Source organism: Tyto alba, unplaced genomic scaffold, assembly GCF_018691265.1.
Source record: "Tyto alba isolate M040663 unplaced genomic scaffold, T.alba_DEE_v4.0 Super-Scaffold_21, whole genome shotgun sequence".
In the NCBI taxonomy this organism is placed as follows: domain Eukaryota; kingdom Metazoa; phylum Chordata; class Aves; order Strigiformes; family Tytonidae; genus Tyto; species Tyto alba.
This window is the reverse complement of record NW_024881295.1, coordinates 9,469,269-9,488,102: the sequence shown is the minus strand read 5'-3', so window position 1 is coordinate 9,488,102 and position 18,834 is coordinate 9,469,269. Positions and strand designations below refer to the sequence as shown.

The window sequence follows — 18,834 nt, the reverse complement described above, 5'->3', positions numbered from 1 at the left end:
GATAACACTCTCCATCTTTCACCTTAGTGCTCTCTAATACCAGACTCAGACTCGAAGCTCACAAACTCACCCACTGACAGGCATTTGTAGCAGCCAGAAGAAAAACATTTCCCCTTCCCCCCATGCAAAAGCATCCCTTTTAGCTCACTGGAACACAGAGGATCAAAGGGCTCTTTTTCTAAATGCTTTGAAAGCTATTGTAACATCTTTCATGAGGCTGACAGCATTCTAACTGTCCTGATAGCTACATAACACTGATGTATTTATAACACACAGGCTCTGTCTGGGCCCCAGAAAACCAAACCTGAACAAATACAGTTAATAAGCTGGAAGATATGGCTACCCATGGGGACCTGGCTGAAGAGCAGGACAGGCCAGATCACTTCTGACATGCTCTTTTAGTTCTTTTAGCCATTAACCAGGAAATTAAAAGGACTAATTAGGCATCTGCCCCAAGGGCTTTGCAAGAGAGCAAAATAAACCTGCCTTTCAGTGCCAACATCACACACAGAAAAAATACAGCATTAATAATAAGCTCAACTCTTCACCTCTGAAGACCGGGAGACTGATTTCTCTTATGAGAAGGGTAGGTGAAAACAAGTTCAGTGATCACTAGCATCAGGACAACCCTACATCATTTGGCACTGTGCAGTTTGTCTGCAGGCTCATGAAAACAACTGTGAACAGAGCCTTCTTTCTACATGTCTCCTTCTAGCCCAAGGGCAGAGAAAATTGGTCACGTTCAAGGGCTAGGAAAGGTAGTCTGTTCAGAGGGTCAGGACCAGGACAAGTCAGGAAAGGGCAAGCCAGAAAGGGAATTAAACAGGAGAAAATACTTCTTGGGGTAAAACCAGCAAGGTTAAAAATCAGAATTCCCCTCCAAGGAGGTTTCTCATCTTAATTTTCAAATGAGCTTGGTTTGTCCAGAAGGGCTTTCACTGCCTTACACAACCAGAGAGACAAGACAAAGAGCAGGAAGACAGGGTTTGTAGAGATCTCATTACTGCTGAAAATGACTACCACCAAAAAAAGAGACCACCACAAACTTCCCTGTCTTAACCTGGTGGGGGGGGGAGAGGTGATAAATTAAAAAACCCCAACCATTTTGAAGTTTTTTGTTTTACAGAGGAATGAACAGGTCCTAGTGCCTGCCATACACAGCACAAGCCTTTGCACTCATTCTTCTTTTGGCAGTAATTCATGGTATTTTCTCCCAATAGGTTTCAAAGAAATTAATTTGTGGCACACTATTATTTTGGAGTAAATGTCCACTGTAGGACTGAACTGAGATTTTTTTTACTTTTTTTTTTTTCTTTATTTCATCAAAATTAGGAACATGAATGAGAACTTTAGGATTATAAAATGTAATGAGACCATGGACTGGGAAAAGACAGGCATGCACTATGACACCATGGCTCTATAAAACGTCTCTAAAATGCTGTCCAGCATCAAGGATCAGATACAGTTCACCAGCCACCAAAAACCTGTGGTCCTACTTCTTGAGCAATTCCATTAGTTGGTGTTAACATTAGTAGGCTCTTATAAGAAGCATTAACCTCCTAGAAAAGGATATGTAATACAATCTGCAATAATTATGTCACACTAGCTTCCCTTCATGGCTCTACTATTGTATTTTATCCTTCTGGAAGTCATAAGATTTCCCTAATTTTTTTGCCTTCAAAATACCAGGGAATGGCAGCTTAATTCAACTCCTGACATGAAAGTGAATTCAACAAGTAATGACAGCACAAAGCTCACTGGGGTCCACAGGAATTGCATGCCCACAGTACTAACTGTGCCCTATCACCTTGCAACCTATAGTTTATATATGAATTAGTATTCTGAAAGAGCAGAGCTCTTCACCTGCCTTTTGTGTCAGCGGTGAGAATGCAGTGACAGTAGAGTAAAAGCCAGAAACAGGTTGAAGTGAGACTACAGAAGGAACATGAGCCAAGGAAGTTCTTGATCCCTGATCCTCACTGTACTAACAGAGTAAAGCGAGAAGATTACAGATGTGGGGTTTTTTTTTGTACACACGCTCCCAGAAGACATACACGGACTCTCAACCCTGTACATGCATCCAATTTATTTTTCTGGAAGAAAAGAGAAAGGAACGTGGATTCCAAGATGCCCTTTTAGAAAGAAAAGACTGCTAGTAATTAGCAGTTAAAATTATGATAAATAACATCAAAATGACTGTTAAAAAAACCCACAAAACAACATATATTCTATTGTTAGCTTTGAAAAAAAGTCAATTAAAGAAGTTCAACAGAAAAAGTTATTGCCAGTTGAGTTGCCACCAATGACTATACTGTAGTATTTAATGTCTCATGAAGCTTACCCTTGCCATATCAACAAGGAAGTTCTCAAATAACTTCCAAATATGGTTACTAGCATAGATTTCTTTCATTTCCACTTCAGTGTCCACATAACAGTGGTTAACAAAATTAACATAGGCAATTTTCACCTGCAGGAACAGCAAAAACACAATATGAAATGGTACAGTAAAAACCATTAACATGACGTTTTCTAGCTGCAAAAATACTGAACAATAAAGATAATCCTCCAAGTACTAACACACTAATAACAGCAATAATGCATATGTTCAGTTCTGAAGATCTAAGAAACAGCACTGCAACAGATGCATTCATGTATTTCGTAAAAGATCACATGAAGAAAAATGGAAAAGTTTTGCAAACATTCTTACTCTAACAACAAAATCCCCACAAAACAAACCAATAATAAATCTGATATTTAAATGATAATAAGACTACAAGGGCCTGGGCTTCACAGCCAGGAGCTGTCAATATGCAGGACACCCCTGCACTTGCTGGTTGACTGCTGTGGGTTGATGCCTTGTGACAGGCTTGCCAAATATATAAAAAAAGAATGTCTTTAGCAGAGCTGGGACTGCAGTCCCTACATTCCCACAATCCTAATGCAGCACTTGCATTTGGGATAGGTGGAACTTGGATCTAAATGGAAGAGAAAGGTGGGACTGAAGCGAGCACAAGGCTTAACAGGAGAACTACAGTTTCACTCTTCTGCATTACAAGTCTGCATGTGCACATCATAAAAACGGATATCCAGTGCCTGAAATGTATAGATTAAATGTAAACATATGCAGATACACTGAAAATTTCTTTTCACAGTCAAAGGAGAGGAGATAGTTGCATATGTTTAACACAATCAGGACAAAACTCATGTCAGACTTTTAGGTTCCATTTGTGTGGGCTTTTTTTAATTAAAACTTCTGAGCAAAGCAAACATTTTTCTTTTTAAGAAAAGAATCAGGTGATCAGAAGGGGACTTTTTCACTGTATGAAGGGCATTTACTCCTGCAAGTCCCAGTTCTGTTGATATGAGCCACATTTTTCCACCAGGTTGCCTACAGAAATCCCTCTGACTGAGACACAGAGCCACAGCCAAGCTCCTTACAAAGACTGAAAAGATTTCTTTTGATCACATCATGTTTGGTGCAAACAAACATTCCCCTTCTAATCAGTGTGAGGTACTGCATTCCTACTAAAGCATGACCAGTAGTAGCTGCAGAATTGGACCTCAATATGCAGTGAATAAAAACATTTGCTGGACTGCAGTTGAATTTAATAAAACTAGACTTCACCCAAAGCTCCCACTGACTTCAGCATGGCCAGAATGTTACCCATCATCTTCAACAAATTCAGGCAGCGTCAAAACGGCTTGACAAACCACTCAGCTGAGTCTTCACAGCTACAGCCCAAAGTTATCAGAGCATTAAACTCTGAGAGTGGCTGGACAAACCCACAAAAACAAAACAAGGTGTCTGACCCAAAAAGCTGACGGTCAAAGCATAAGAGGCAAGGAATTTTCTGTTTAAGAAAACACTGGCTATCCTTTCTCACTTGTTCACCTTAGCAAACACCACCTGTTTCCAGCCTGTTTTCTGTGTAAATATTCAACTTGTCTGTATATTATAAACAACAAAACATTTTCTGATTTTCTAAAAATTAAGTCTGCTTCCTCATTCAGTGAATCTTACCTCAGGTATACAGTCATCATGGGTCACTACTCTCACGATATCATCCAGTGGCAGGAGGGAGTTGCATTTGATCTCTGTGTATACATTCTTTCCTTCTGTACAGGCCGCTAGCAATTCCACTAGAGTGATGTGATACGCTAAGGGTCCGCTCTCATCTGCTCGATCTCGCTCTGAACACATCATTTGGAGTAAGACTGGAAATGATGCTCTGTCATTGTAGAATATCAACACATCTTCACCACCATTTATCAGCTAAAAAAGATATCACAAAGTTTTAAGCACCCTGAACGGCAGTCATTTTGGGCTCAATGATCTTAAAGGTCTTTTCCAACCTAAATGATTCCTTGATTTTTTTAACTTCATATTCTGTTCTACCTTTAAGTACGCAAAGACTGTCTAGCTTAAAAAAAAAAAAAAATTACTCAAATGTGTCTTACCAAATCAACATGTCAAAACAATATCCAAGGCAAACTTCTGCTCTTATCTACAAGTGCGAATCTGGAATAACTCTCCAAGGAGTAAGCTAATGCAAGGTGAATTTGTAGTTCAATTTCTTTGTAGCTCTGTGTTTACCTAAGACAGTATGCCATCCTTATTATTCCTACTATCTCAATGTTTGTTTGAAGTTAATTAATTACCCTCACCTCCTCTTGTGAGGCCAGGATGCATTATTATCCCTGTTTTATAGAGAGGGACTTGAGGTGTAGAGAGATTAAATCTCCTGTGCTACCTCACACAAAAAGCCTGTGGCTCACCCAGAATTTAACCAACCTCTTCTGTCCCCTTGCTCAACATCAGAAACAAAGGATGATTCTTCCCAACCTATGCAAATTTGGCAGGTGGGTCTTGACATTGTCAGTGTCATGCCAGTGCTTCCATTTAACAGAAAACTGGTGTACGTGATAAATAATTGATTTTGCTACAAGTGCATTGCTCATCTCAAGAGGATCCAGAGCGGAGCTGGATGCTGGCAGCCCCGTCTCAGCAGAGCTCACAGAAAAGTTTTGCTTTAACCCTGTTTTGAACCCTCCATACAGTGAATATACCTACTGCCAGCACTGCTCTGTGAGCTCGAGTGGAGCTGAGACAGGACAATAGTCCTGTCTTCTCTCCATCACTTTCACTTTAAGCATAAGGCACTCTCAATGCAAGTGAAAATAAGCTCCCATAAACCCTTCCTAGTACAGAATACACCTTGGCAGCACAAAAGCCATACATATTTTGTGAATAAGGCACTTGACATGTCCAAGTCTGTATGTGACATGAAATCCCAGCTTACTGAATTCAAGGGTAGAAATAAAGGTTGGTGGAGCTGTTGAGAAACAGGAAAGCAGCAAGAGCAGGAATGAAAATTAGTCTCTCAGAGTGAAAACTCAAGAAATATTTCATTACATTTTCCAGGGTTTCAACATTTCAAATTTTGATTTTACAACTATTTTGATTATGTTTTCCTTGTTTCTTGCTTATTTTTACTTTGACAATTGGATGGAGTGAATTGTGAATTCAGTCTGATTTCTTGCTTATCTTTGGGTTTCTAAAATGCTTCTACTCGTGACTTTTCAAAATAGGTATTTTCTGGACAATCCACAGTACAGAAAAAGAAATTTTTAAAGGGACAAGCACTTGGGAAGGAGGAAGGAGACAGTACAGGATCCCAGATACCATTAATCTCATTGCACAAAATGGCAAAAAAAAAAAAAAAAAAAAAAAGGGAGTGGGGACAGAAATATGAGTATTCAAAATGTTGGAAAATGGACCTAATTTTTTAATGCTGATTTCTGAAATACTATGCTCTTAGGACATTTCACATACAAAATAATAAAATCCACACTGAGCCCTCTGGGAAGGTACATGCTCTGTCACTTTCTATTAAGTTGTTCACCACTTTCCTGTAGTTATTTTCCACTTGTGTACATTTTGCAGAGAGGAGAGGGCAGACAACCCTTTCCAGGGTCCACCAGAGTTACACTCTTATGTGAAATCCAGACCTAACCTGTACCAGTATTGATTGATATTTTAACATATCATGTCATGACCCCTCACCCTTTCATGTACCTATCACTGATGAATGAGGAAGAAATACCCGGAGACAGTGAACTTGTGAAACATGATGCTGCATGACATGCTTGTAACATACTGACTGTAAGCAATCACAAAGCAAAGCAGACAATGTTGCATCAGCACAAGAAGAGCTAAGGGGGACAAGGTAATCATTGTAAATGCAAAGACAGAAGAAGATGTCATCCCCTTTCCCCAAGTTATCCACTTTTAAATGTGATTTGTGAAGGACATCCAAACATTGACCCAAGCAGATAAAATGATGTCCCTTTAAAAGCAGAAAAGAGAACTATCCAGTGTTAGCCAAAGTTCTTACTGAGCATCATAAGCTCAGTGATGGGAAAAAAAAAAACACCACCAAAAAAACCAGCAGCATTTTCTTCCACTAAAGTATATTTTCAATAAGTTAAGAACTCTATGGAAGTATAATGAAGGTTGGCCAATATCAGAGCAGATGTTGACACCTTGCAATGTATTACTCCAGAATTCTATAGATAATAGCAAACTCTGCTGCCACATTGATCTGGTTCAAAAGTAAATTCTGCTTTCCTTTTTGTAATAAAGTTTTCACTGATAGGCACTGTTCTTCCAGGGACCTCAAAACATGTTTGTAATGATCAAAAGTGCCCTAAGGAACCTTTCAGCTTGGTAAATATCACTACTGGCACTCTACAGACATGGGGGCCAAGGATATGAGAACAAGTGAATAAGCCAGACTGGGAATGTTCAATGTATTTTATGAAAGTACTCTTTTGCAATGGTGATCCTTCATCTACATGCACTTTCTAAAACATGTAAATATCATCAGTTTTCCTTTACTTCCAGTAAAGAGGAATAAGCTACAGTATAATTCCTGTGGGTAAAAGAAAACAGAAGTAGCTGAGGCATGCTGTACACTCATACTCTATGGGGGCACAGAAAAGTTACACCACTTGTTTAAGGTCACAAAGTACATCTCACCAGTCTACTGAGAAACTGTCCTGACTCCATTACAAGTTCCAACCATTTGGCTATGCTGTTCCCTTTATATTGGATTGTCATTCAAGCGCCATTCAAGTTTCACTATTAGCATCCTTTTCTAACAAATGATAATTACTTACCTGTAATTTCCTACGTTTTTTAAAACAGATCATCTTACCCTCTTTCATCAAAATAGGGGTGCTCCCTCCCCCCATCAAATTCTTTCAGGACTCACTATGTAAATGTCAAGTGAGTTCATTTCGATTTTCATCATGCAGTCAGCTTGAAAATGTAATATGACAATTTATCTTTGTGCTATTATAGGTCAGTAACAAAAGTATTTAAATTGAGAACAATCTAAAAATTTTGTTTGATGAGAAAGTAAAAACCCACAAGAAGTTGGGGTAGAAGGGGAAAAATCTAAAAGCACAAAGGCACAAGAACTGTTTGAATTATGTAAATCAAAGGCTCGTAATTGATATTGCATGTTAAAACACTTCAGTCAAATTGAAAAGGTTGAGGTGGATTCCATTAAAGGTTATCCATGTAGGCTGAAGCTTTATTTTCTTAATTAGAAGTTTTTCTTCTTTGTCACCGTGGAACAAAATTTCGGCAGGGTTTAGTTTTGTTCACAGCACAACTAAAGCTTATCTCTGCTTTCTTTGTGAAGATGTCTCTTCGAAAAAACAAAACAAAAACAACAAAAGCAAACAAAACAAACAAACAAACAAAAACCCCAAAACAATACAAAATCCACTTTGTAAAGTAAAGAAAAATACTCCCTGCACTCTGATCCTAACTGGACATTTTCACCGTATACAACTTTACCCACTTATTAATCTCACTGAACTGTTAACATAATTACAGTTAAATGCACAAGTGTCTGCAAGTTGAATACTTCATTTATCATGCACACTATATATCAAATACTAATTGCAGAGAAGTCAATAAGGTATTTTCCTAGTAACTTTATTGGCATAAAGATTTGTCCACAAACCACTCTGTGGAATTTACTGGGTCACACTCCAAATCTAGCTAGTTAAATCTAGAGTAGCTCTACTAACTCTCTCAGAAATGCTCTGGAACAAAAGAAACAAAACCAGAAACTAGTACCTAGGATTGTTACGTGGTTACATGCTAAAAAAATGGTCTACAACACTATTTAGACAAATCCATAGAGATAAGAGCCTCTTACATGGCAAAGCCATGCCACAATATAGCAATTTGGTGAGTAAATGGGATCCTAAATTACAGTACAGGAAAATGAAGGTTTATGTAACTCAGATTTCCATGCTACATCATCTACAAATAGACATCTCTGTATCACCATGCTAACACTCATGTTTTCTTTCTAGTAGTTATACAGATGGCCTTACAAAATTAGATTAAACTCCCAAAAACGTCTGCTAAAATATTCATTATTTGTGATACTGTTTAAAATTCTGAAGCGATGATGCCATTATATCCCATTGGTATCAAGAGCAGAAAAAGCAACCTCAAAATACTAGTGTGTTAAAAAGACATCACACAAGTGATTAACATATGAACCCTTCACCTACCTCTGTCATTACCATGTCCTGGCATTTTTTCACGTATTTGCCATCTGCTTTCACAATGGTCTGCAGGAAACGCAGGTACTCCACATGACGGCCATGGGTCTCAATACAATGTACGAAGTGCTGGACCACTCTTTCACTAATTTCATTACACAGAAGGTAATTATTCATGAAGATGTGCCGCATGGTTTCAGCTTCCAGAAGCTAATCAGATTAAAATCAAAACATCCTTATAAGAAGAGCAGATTTGTCTTGTGATTGAAAGATTCACAAGACTCTAGACACATTAATAAAGAGAAACTGCAAAAGTCCAACATGTGCCAGCCCAGTGATTAAGCAGTGACCTCAGGGCCTGAAGTAGGCATAAACAAAGTCTGTGCCCACGTGGAAGGTGAAGACAGACACACATACACACACTACGCTGCTGGAGCACTCTACAGGCACTTTGGTATACAAGACAACTGAGACCACATTCATCCCACTCCCCATCAAACTGCATTGAGGCAACCAAGTAAGATGATAGCTACCTCTGGGTCCCTCTGTGGTTGACAGAGGCAGGCACTTCCAGCAGGCAAATCATTGCACGTGCAGTCTGATCACTCTCTGAGAGAACATCTCTTTCCACATTAACCACAGCGGGAGCCTAAGGCTCTCTTTCTATCAGTGAGTAGGATGGTGCAAGCTCTGCAGCAAGAGAGGGATGCTGCTGAGGACCCAGCATCCCGACTTTATGCATTCTTGGTTCTTTTGCTTCAAACTTGCTCTAGTTTGGTCCTTTGGACTAAAGACTCATGAAAGTCAGGTGTGTTCCTAGAGTATACCTTTCTGTTTAGTGTCAGCTGAAAGGAATCCACACCAAGCTTGCTCCGCAATACGAGCAAAAGCACAATAACTGGGATGATCAGAGGATCTGCTTCAAAAGAACAGAAATGCAAGTGCAAGCAGGCTCCACACTTGGCACCTGAGTTAAGTGTCAGCGTTGGATAGGATGGAGTCTGGGCCCTAGTCCCCACTGTGGTCAGCTCAGCACTCTTCACTAACTTCACAAAATAAGCATAAATAAAAAAAAAAAACAGAACAAATGCTTCCTAATGTACAGAGGCCAGGAGTCCACAATCCTAATACTCACGCTCTTTCTAATAAAAGTGTGTTTTGCTCAGTGGATCTGCCACCGAGCAAGGTGTCATTCTATATGACCGTATCTGTAAACACATACACACATATATATCTACACAAAGGGACCTTAACAAAGAGGTTTACTGCAAAGACAATGATTTAATACAAGATCAACATTTAGATTAGTTGAATCAAATGGAAGCATCACCAACAAAAATGTCACACAAGCTTCATGACAGCACACTCACGGCATCTTCTGCCTTGACTTACAGTCCATCTGTGAGTGAGTTAGGATGAATAAGACCAGAGTCAAACTAAACATGATGTGCTGATGTGACACATGTTCACTGATACTCCCAGTAAACCCCATAGGTAATATTGTTTTCCACTTTTAAAATGGCAACATTAAAAACAATGTCACAAAGAGCAACAGTAAGGGAGAAAAGACAAGAGAGAGGAGACAAGACAATAAGGGAGGAGACAAGGACAAAGAAGAAAAGGCAGAGAGGGGATAATTTAATGAAATTATTTATTTAGCACTGTCTTTTTTCAGCAAGTCCAGATTTACTTCCAGTTATGAAACTCTTCTTAAAATAAAATATTTACCCCTGGAGTTAAGAACAAGTTGAGATTTTTGTGGAGGAGAACTTGATTCTGAGGATTTCCTCGACAGAAATTCTGAAGAAAAGTGTGGGCTAGATTCATAACTTCATTCATCTTTTCATCACTCTGCAGAAAGAAAAGACAAACGAAATGAGCTGGGCATACCTAAACGTACTTGTTAAAACCACACAATTCAGCCAGGGAACAAGCCCTTATAGGGCAGGAATTCTCCCTCTGGCAAAAGCAAGTGATCTAGTTTCCTTCGGAGTCCATTAGTGGCTGTACCTTACTCTGAATTGACTTGACCACAGGGAGTCACAGGTAAGAGCACAAACTCAAAATAAGATTTTCTCATGCACGGTTATAACTTTCTAGTTTGAAAAAGTGCTAAGTGGATTGACTTTCAAAAAAAACTCTATAGCTTGCATTGATTTTAAGCTTTTGAAAAGCTTTGGCTTTTATATAGCTACATACAGAAACAGATGTGTGTGTGTACACCTACACAAATATTTATGTTCATATACATACTCCCACACAAATATATGTCTCATTTCATTCCCATTTTATATTCCTCTCATATTGTATTCTAATGACAATTTGATGAACCACCTATACGGACAAGCACTATTTTACTGACGACAGCTGAACCCAGTGTCTGTATCATAACATCAGTGTGTAGCACTCAGGAAAATGTAGCCCAGGAGAGGTTTTATCTCCTCTCAGTGCTTCCTGTAAGATCTAGAAAAGACCTTTAAAAAGGCTCTTTAAAAGGCTATCTATATCATTCATTTGTATGCTCAATGCAGCTAAATCAGTACAAAATCACATTATCTTCTGAAAAACTTGCAAGCGGAACTAGGTTAGAGGCTTCCACCACAGAAACAAAGAAATTATTTCAGACTTGATCCTTGAAAGCTTTTCGTCCATCTTATGTATCTACGATAGCACTCATAACAGTGGAATTTAGATACCCTGCCAGGAGCTCTGTTAAATCAATACTTCTTACTGTACAGTGACTGCAGATCTAAGGTTTGCCTATTTCAGGAATGGGATGATAGTGCAGTGACATCCAGGTACCTGAGGCAGTAAACATTAAGTTCTTAATAAAACCTGTTCCATGCAGGCAGCCATATTTAAACTTAGGCCCAAATCCATTATTCTTAAGGTAGAAAATGGCATTATCATTTCATGTTTGTACCATAGTTGACCGAATTAAATTTTTTAAAAACTTCACATTGATTCTTGAGCATCTTGAGGCCCTTCCCTTTACTGAGCTCATGTTCTTTACCACTGAAATTATGAGAATAACCTTTTCGTAGGGTATCTGCAGAAGGTCCAAGACTACCAAGTGGGCGCCCATATTTTTCAGCAATCGCTGCTGTTGATTCCGACATTTTTTATTCTGAACACAAAGTTTGCTGAGTCGAATCAAAATCTATAAATAAACAAATAAATAAGCATGCAAGCAAGCAAAGAACCAGTCATATCACACACAAACAAAAAATATATAATTTCAAAACAATTACTAAATCTACTTATCAAACAAGTATGTCAAGCAAGTTTCTTAGCAGATATACCAACCTCTTTAACAATATTGTAGTTATTGCTTTTATTGCTGTCTATCTGGGGTTTTTTGGTCCCATCCTGTATTGGACTCAAAATGTTTGACTCCTGTAACAAAGAACACACAACAAGTGGAGATCTATTGCAATTTCCTCAACATGAAGTAATCATATTTAATAACAACAAGTGAAGAAGTATTACAACAGCTCATAGGGAACAGATATAACACAGATAATAAAGGCTTCTTTATTCTTCATCCGCCAGTCCAGTGAGTGAAAAGATTCACATTCAAGTCCTTCCTTTGTTTCAAATTTCCAATGTGATTTGAAACAGTTACTCTATGTCTTCATGATTCTGATCCTTCTAAATAGAATACATCACTAAATCATAAACTAAACATCCCAAGGAATTTAAATACTATGAGAATAGTACCCATAACTGTATTTCAATAGCTACCACTTGTTCCAAAAATCTCTAATACCACTGGAAATATTACAAAGTCTGTGTATGTGAACATAAAAAAGTCTGGAGAAGGAACTTAAGACGACCTCTGTAGTTGAGATAAGTAGGGTGGAGTTCTCAGCAGTACAGGAACAAGTAGCACGTGGAAATTAGAGATGTTCGTTCCATTAATGTGTTGGGTTTGTGTGTGGTGGGGTTTTGGTAAGAGGGGAGGAGCTACAGCAGTGGCTCCTGTGAGATGCTGCTCGAAGCTCCCCCAGCTCCAAGTCAGACCCATCTCTGGCCAAGGCTAAGCCAAATAGCAACGGTGGCTGTGACTCTGCAATAATGCATTTAAGGAGGGGATCCTGGGAGTAGGAGTTGGAGTTGTGAGGGAGACACCTATGCAAATACCAAGGTCAGTAGAAGAAAGGAGGAGGAGAAGGGGGAGGTGCACTGGAAGAGAGACTCCCTGCAGCCCATGGAGGGCACCGGTGGAGCAGATGCCCAGCTGCAGCCTGCAGACGACCCTGCACTGGAGTAGGTGTCTGCACCTGAAGAAGGCTGGGACTCTGAGGGAAACCCCCGCTGTTGTAATTTGGCACTGGGAAGACTGCAACACATGGGAGAGACCCACACTGGAGCAGTTGAGGAAGAGCTGCAGCCCATGGTAAGGACTCATGTTGGAGAAGTTCATGGAGGACTGTCTCCTGTGACAGGGACCTCACACTGGAGCAGGGAAGAGCACAAGGAGTCTTTGCCCTGTAACAGAAGGACCGGCAGGACTGAATGCAACCCCCATCCCCTGCCCCCTTGCCCTGCTCGGGGGGAGGAGGTAGAGAAATTGGGAGCCCAGGAAGAAGGGAGGGGTAGGGGGAAGGTATTTTTAAGATGCTGTAATACTTCTCACTGTCCTACTCGGTTTGTTAATTGTCGTCATTGTTTAACTTAAACTGATGCTCCTTTTCTTCCCCTAAGGAGCCTGTCTTTTTCATGTGACCACCCCTCCCTGTCCTTATCTCAGTTCCTCAGTATTTGCTTTATTTACTCCTTCCCTTTTCTGAGGGGGAAGATGGCTGTGTGGTGCTCAGCTGCCCTCTGGGCTTAAACCAGGACAAAGAAGAGGACACTTCCATTCTTATCTCTGGATGATGCAGGAAAGGATTTAAAAACAAATGAGAACTTTATGGTAAACTACAACATCCAGTCATGCGCTGTATGGTCTGGGCCTTGGCTCTTAGAAAGCCCCAGCTGGGTATGATAAATAAGAGAAATCAAGTCCTTAAGTAACTGCCAACACCCACGCACCTAACCATGCATATCTCAATCAAAACACAGAAGAACATCTACACAAATACTGCCGTTTAGGATACTTGCAGTGCTGGTTTGTTTTTTTTTTTTTTTCTGTTGCTAGCTATGGTAAGCCTTTCTTAGCTGGGAACACAAAGAATTGAAACATTGGACTTTGGATGCTGAAATTATTAAGTATGTGGAAAAACTGCAGCAGATCTCAAGACTGCCTCACAGTAGTATAACCACAAGGATGTAAACCAGTGTAATAGCATAAAAAAAGAACCAAACAGGTGTGCTTCTGAGTTTCATTGTGTCCTCAAACTTCCTACTGTTTTAGAGAAGAGAATTATGCTAAAACACACACATGTTTATACCTCTTGAAACCTCTCTCTGAACTTTCTTAGCTGATGGTGAAGATGAGGAGTTTCTATAAATCCCATCTGGTCTTAATTTCCAGTGGGGCAAAAACAGCTGCACCGCTTGGCCATGGAAGCTGTTTATAACAGTGTCAGCACCGCTGTTCAGCGTGGTCATGTTGATCTATGCAACAACAGTGGATTTTTATTTGTTTAGGCTTGTTAGTATGCATGCTGCCTTCTCTCTAGCTGTTTGAATCAATACTTTGGAAGATATTTCAGGCTCCTTGCTATAATTAACCACCCTTCTCTGTTCTGGGACCGTGGGTTAACCAAGATTAATTTACCTGTTACTTTTATCAGCATTCTTCCTCAATCACAGTAGTTTTATAATCCATGTGAACTATACGTCTTACCTGGAAGTGCTGATCAGCATTAAAGTGCTGAATCTATCCTTTCTCTTAACAAAATAAAAACCTGTTTATTGAACCCATAAGAGTATTCCAAGGATGTAGTCATCAAGAGATAATCACACCACTGGGATACCAGAGACACTCAGTTGCATATCTTGCCTTGTTACGCCCCATAATAGACATTCTCTGTCACACTTTTCCATAGGGGACAGGGAGTCACAGAGATTGCACTGAGAAAGTTTCTCATCTGAGTACAAGACCTTTAGGAAAGGGTATTTTCTGAAAAAGACTACTTCCTCTATCCATAAAATTCCCAGGATATCACTCTGCATGAGTCTTAGGATCCTTTCTTTGTAGCCCACAAATGGAGGCCCAGATTCCAGCATTCAGTCCAAGCAGTTCTGCGCTGCTGAAGGCGTCTCACTCATCTCAGCAGGACAGCCGTGTCACACCAGCACGGCTTTGCCCTCCACAGGCTGTATTTGCTTACCAGGGGAATGAGGGGCACTCTCAGAAGTTTCAGTTCACAATCTCACCCTATATATGATGTTTCAGGAGATGCATGTTTAAACATTCCCAGAACCAATGCAAACTGCCACAGACCAGAAAAGGAGGAGAGCAGGGGAGCACCAGGCACTTAAGGGTGCTGAAAGTTTATACCACTTGAAACCTTACTGAACTTTCACAGTGGTTGGTGAAGATGAGAAGCTCCATAAATGCCACTGCACTGTATTCCAGCTTCACCTCAGAGTCCTGTCACCAAGACTGGCTATTTCTCTTCCTCAGATCCGTGTTTCTGGTGCTACACCACCAACGTAGCCTCCAGTGACAGGACAATAAAGACCATACTTTCCATAGTCTGTGGTACCTATACAGACTCATAACACCTTTACTAGAGATAACCAAGTAAACAGGCTTTATCTCCTTTTCCCTTCTCAAGAAAAGCTCAGTTATGTGAGATCAATTTTAGCATTTCTTCCTAATCCTATATGGTGTCTAGTTTTTCTCTGACCTAACACCAAGTACTATTTCCTGCAGTTCTGATCTCCAGCTCCTATCAAGATGATCCTGCATGGACATAAGATCCAGAGAACTCTGGATACTTTATGTAGAAGAACATGGACTTTTTTCTACAAATCCCATTTCTGGAGTCATTTGACTTCAAAAAAAAAAAAAAAAGCCCAAAAAACAACAACAAAACCAAAGCAGTAAGTTTCTGGCCCTCTCTGCCCCAGTTATGACAAGAAGGTGGAAACAATTATCCCCAAAGACTCCGAAGACTAAAAGCAAAAAAATATATCTGATTTTTAAAAACTCTTATGCCAATCTTGCAGTGTGCTTTGGTGAAGACAGAAACTTGGGCTTTACGTAAGACTGTTCTGGAATGTAAATTTAAACCCTTGTGTGCACTTTAATGTTGTTTGGGAAAAATTAAGCACAGGCAAATGGAGTATATTCCCTAAAGACCTAGGGGTTCATCCAGCTCAGTACTGAATACCCAGCATCCATTCCAAGAAAGCATGGGATCTCGCAGGGATGTTTATCTGCTTGAAGCTGGCCACCTGCTTCACACACTGTAGATTATGACCAGCTCTTCACCTCTTACATCTGACTTAAGATCTCAAAGAGAGTATTCACTATCTGAAGTAGTTTTGCCAGGTAAAAACATTTCCTGACTGTTAAAGAATCATTTAACAGGGGAAAAAATAATGGACAAGATTCTGAGCTATTGTAACCTGGGCGCAGCTCTCATGGAATTACCACCAGATGATCTAACCAGTTGTGCAGATTACATATTACTGTTCTGATACAACACTCTCTCAGATCTGCCAGAGATAATATTGTGCATCTACTGAAACACAGCTAATCCATACAGATCCATGGATGCCTCCTGGGAAAAAACAACCTGAAAATATCCCATTTAGAGATGCTTCGCTTTCAAGTACATTATTCTGTCCCCTCTTTCTGCAGTTTCTTTGCTATCAGGGCTACCTGTAGGAATAAAAAGGATCTAATTACACTTTAAAAAGGTATTATAGTTAAAAAACCTTGTAAATATCCTGCTGCAATTCTGTATCCTCTTTCCCCCTTACATTTGCCATTCATTAAATACATAAAGGAATGTTTTATTTCCTACTAGAGCTATGCGTGAGAAAAGAAAGTAGGAAATCCCACATACTTGAGCTCATAAAGTCCAAATTCCTCCCCAGTTCTGACACCACTAAATTCAGAGAAGTTGTATCAGAGGGAGTAGGACCTACACTGTCCCAAGAAATTAGGATTCTCCCTTTAAGTGTTGGGTTTATCCCCATATGAAGCCACCTAAAATCTGTTTTCTCATCTGAAAGGCCAAGTGTATGCCATAGATATCTGAAAACATCCTGTCTCTTCTCAGTGGCTCCCACTTTTCCTCAGTGCATTGGCTTCACAATGCTGTATAATCTCCCCTTGACTTCCTACTAAGCTTCCCCTGATGGCTTCCTTGTCCGTTTTCTTCCTACCAGGGAAGGTTCTACCACGGAAGAGAATGAGGAAAGTGCTGTGTAAGAAATTACAGGTCTCCATCTCTCCCCACCTCCTCTGATGAAAATGGAAAAGTGGGGATAAATATTGGTGGGAAAGCCTGCTCTATCTACTGTTATGCCTTCAACCACAGCAACTCTTGCAACACTTTGCATTTTCTTAAATGCTCATACTGGAGTTCAGTGATTACATAAGGACCTCAGCTTTCACTGAAAAACAAAATTTAAAATAAAATTCGATGAAATTTTAAAAAAGATAGGTCTTAGTGGTTCCAGAGTCGAGTTCAAAAGTTTCTTAAATCACAATATATCCCAAGAGTGTAGTATGACAAGCGGAAAAAAAAAAAAAAAAAAAGAAAAATTAGTTCACCTACAAAATCTCAATACTCTTAAGTCAGTCTTATGTTTGGTGGAGAGTGGAATTACTCATGATGTTTGAAACTATGGGTTTGATTGTACTCCTCTACCCTAGTTGCAGAAACAGATGCTGTTTACTCCTCCTTTCTTGCAGCAAGTCAAACACAGCTGCCAACATGTGATCCCTAAATTACCTCCTTGGCCACAGAGTGATGCCATACACTGTGGCTTGCTTGCTAGCCAGAAAGGAAGGCAGCTCTGTGACATAAGAATGCAGTTGCTGAAAGCAGTGGGAGAGAATATTGAACACGTTGATAAAAGAGGTTTTATTTCCTATTCTGTCTATTCCTAAAGCTCAGCCAGAATACAGCGCATTCTTGCTTTGCTGCTTTGATTAACCAGACCACAAATTTGCAGTTGTTCATTAATCAATATTGAAACAATTTTAAGAGCAAAAGCTTTAAACCCACCTCTATTGGCTCTTCTCCTCCTTTGGTTTGATTGTCGCCCACCTCTCCACTCTCATAATTGCTGCTCTTTTCAACCCACAATTCTGATTTTTCTACAGTCAGACGTAGCTGATCAAGATCAGCCTTGATTTGCTTGTAGTTATCAACATCTTGATTAGACACCAGCAACTGAACCTGGAAATACAAAAAATTGTAAAGCTATTACAGCAGTAGCACCAGCACTTATGCCTGGGTAATTTGCTTGACAATTTCCATTCTAAGCCCCTCTTTCCAGGTGCTTTATGTAACCTTCCCTATGAAATTGAAACGTGGCACACACAGGCTTTTTAGCCCCCATTCATCAAACACCTTTAACAGCCAGAGACTGCAGTTGCCCAAAACAGGATAGTTATTACATTCACAACATTCTCTCACCTTCTTTAATACACTGTGAAACATTTTCTGCACAAGCACAGATTTACAAGCTCTTGAGTTCTATGCAGAGGTAGCTCTGATGCACTGATTATGATCCTTGTGTTATTAAAACAATACAGTTACACAGTATTCAAGCAATACTGTTAGAAATAGCTTATCCCATCAGCACAGTACTTCACAAGAAAAAAAAAAGGATGACATGACAAGGAATCGGGACATCCAAAGAAAAGTCAGAATGGTCAGCGACTTTAAAGATCACCTACATCACCATTACCAATCTTGAAAAAATAACAGATTTTAACACGGTTAGACCATCTTAGAAAAACTTGTTGGAATATAGCTCACAAACTGACTTTCAGGTTCATGTAATTTCCCATCATCTGAGTGGTTGCCTCTTACTAAGATTAATCTCACTTTTTCTTTTTTTGTACTGCTCAAATTTTCTCAATGTTTTTCACTGTTATTTGCAGTTCTTGACTTAGCATGATCTATACATTTCCTTTCTTTGTAATGCTCTTTGTTCTACCAATATTATTAATGAATATAATATTCCAAGAAACTAACAATAATCTTTACAGTAAATCAACAAACATGATTAAGAAATCACATTATGTAAAAGATTAAGGTCACATGGCAGACAAGAACTCTGATAGGGACATTCTTTTTTAAAAAAAATCAGTACATGCAGGCA

The 18,834-nt window shown here is 39.6% G+C and overlaps 1 protein-coding gene across 1 annotated transcript in view; it reads right to left on the bottom strand.

The window, feature by feature from the left end:
- The window catches only part of ITPR2 (inositol 1,4,5-trisphosphate receptor type 2), a 272,128-nt gene that overhangs the window by 140,653 nt on the left and 112,641 nt on the right, over positions 1-18,834 (bottom strand). The window contains 7 exon segments of the mRNA XM_042795147.1: positions 2,342-2,467; positions 4,022-4,273; positions 8,599-8,799; positions 10,318-10,440; positions 11,624-11,749; positions 11,896-11,985; positions 17,730-17,903. Of these exon segments, the coding sequence (XP_042651081.1) occupies positions 2,342-2,467; positions 4,022-4,273; positions 8,599-8,799; positions 10,318-10,440; positions 11,624-11,749; positions 11,896-11,985; positions 17,730-17,903 (1,092 nt within the window).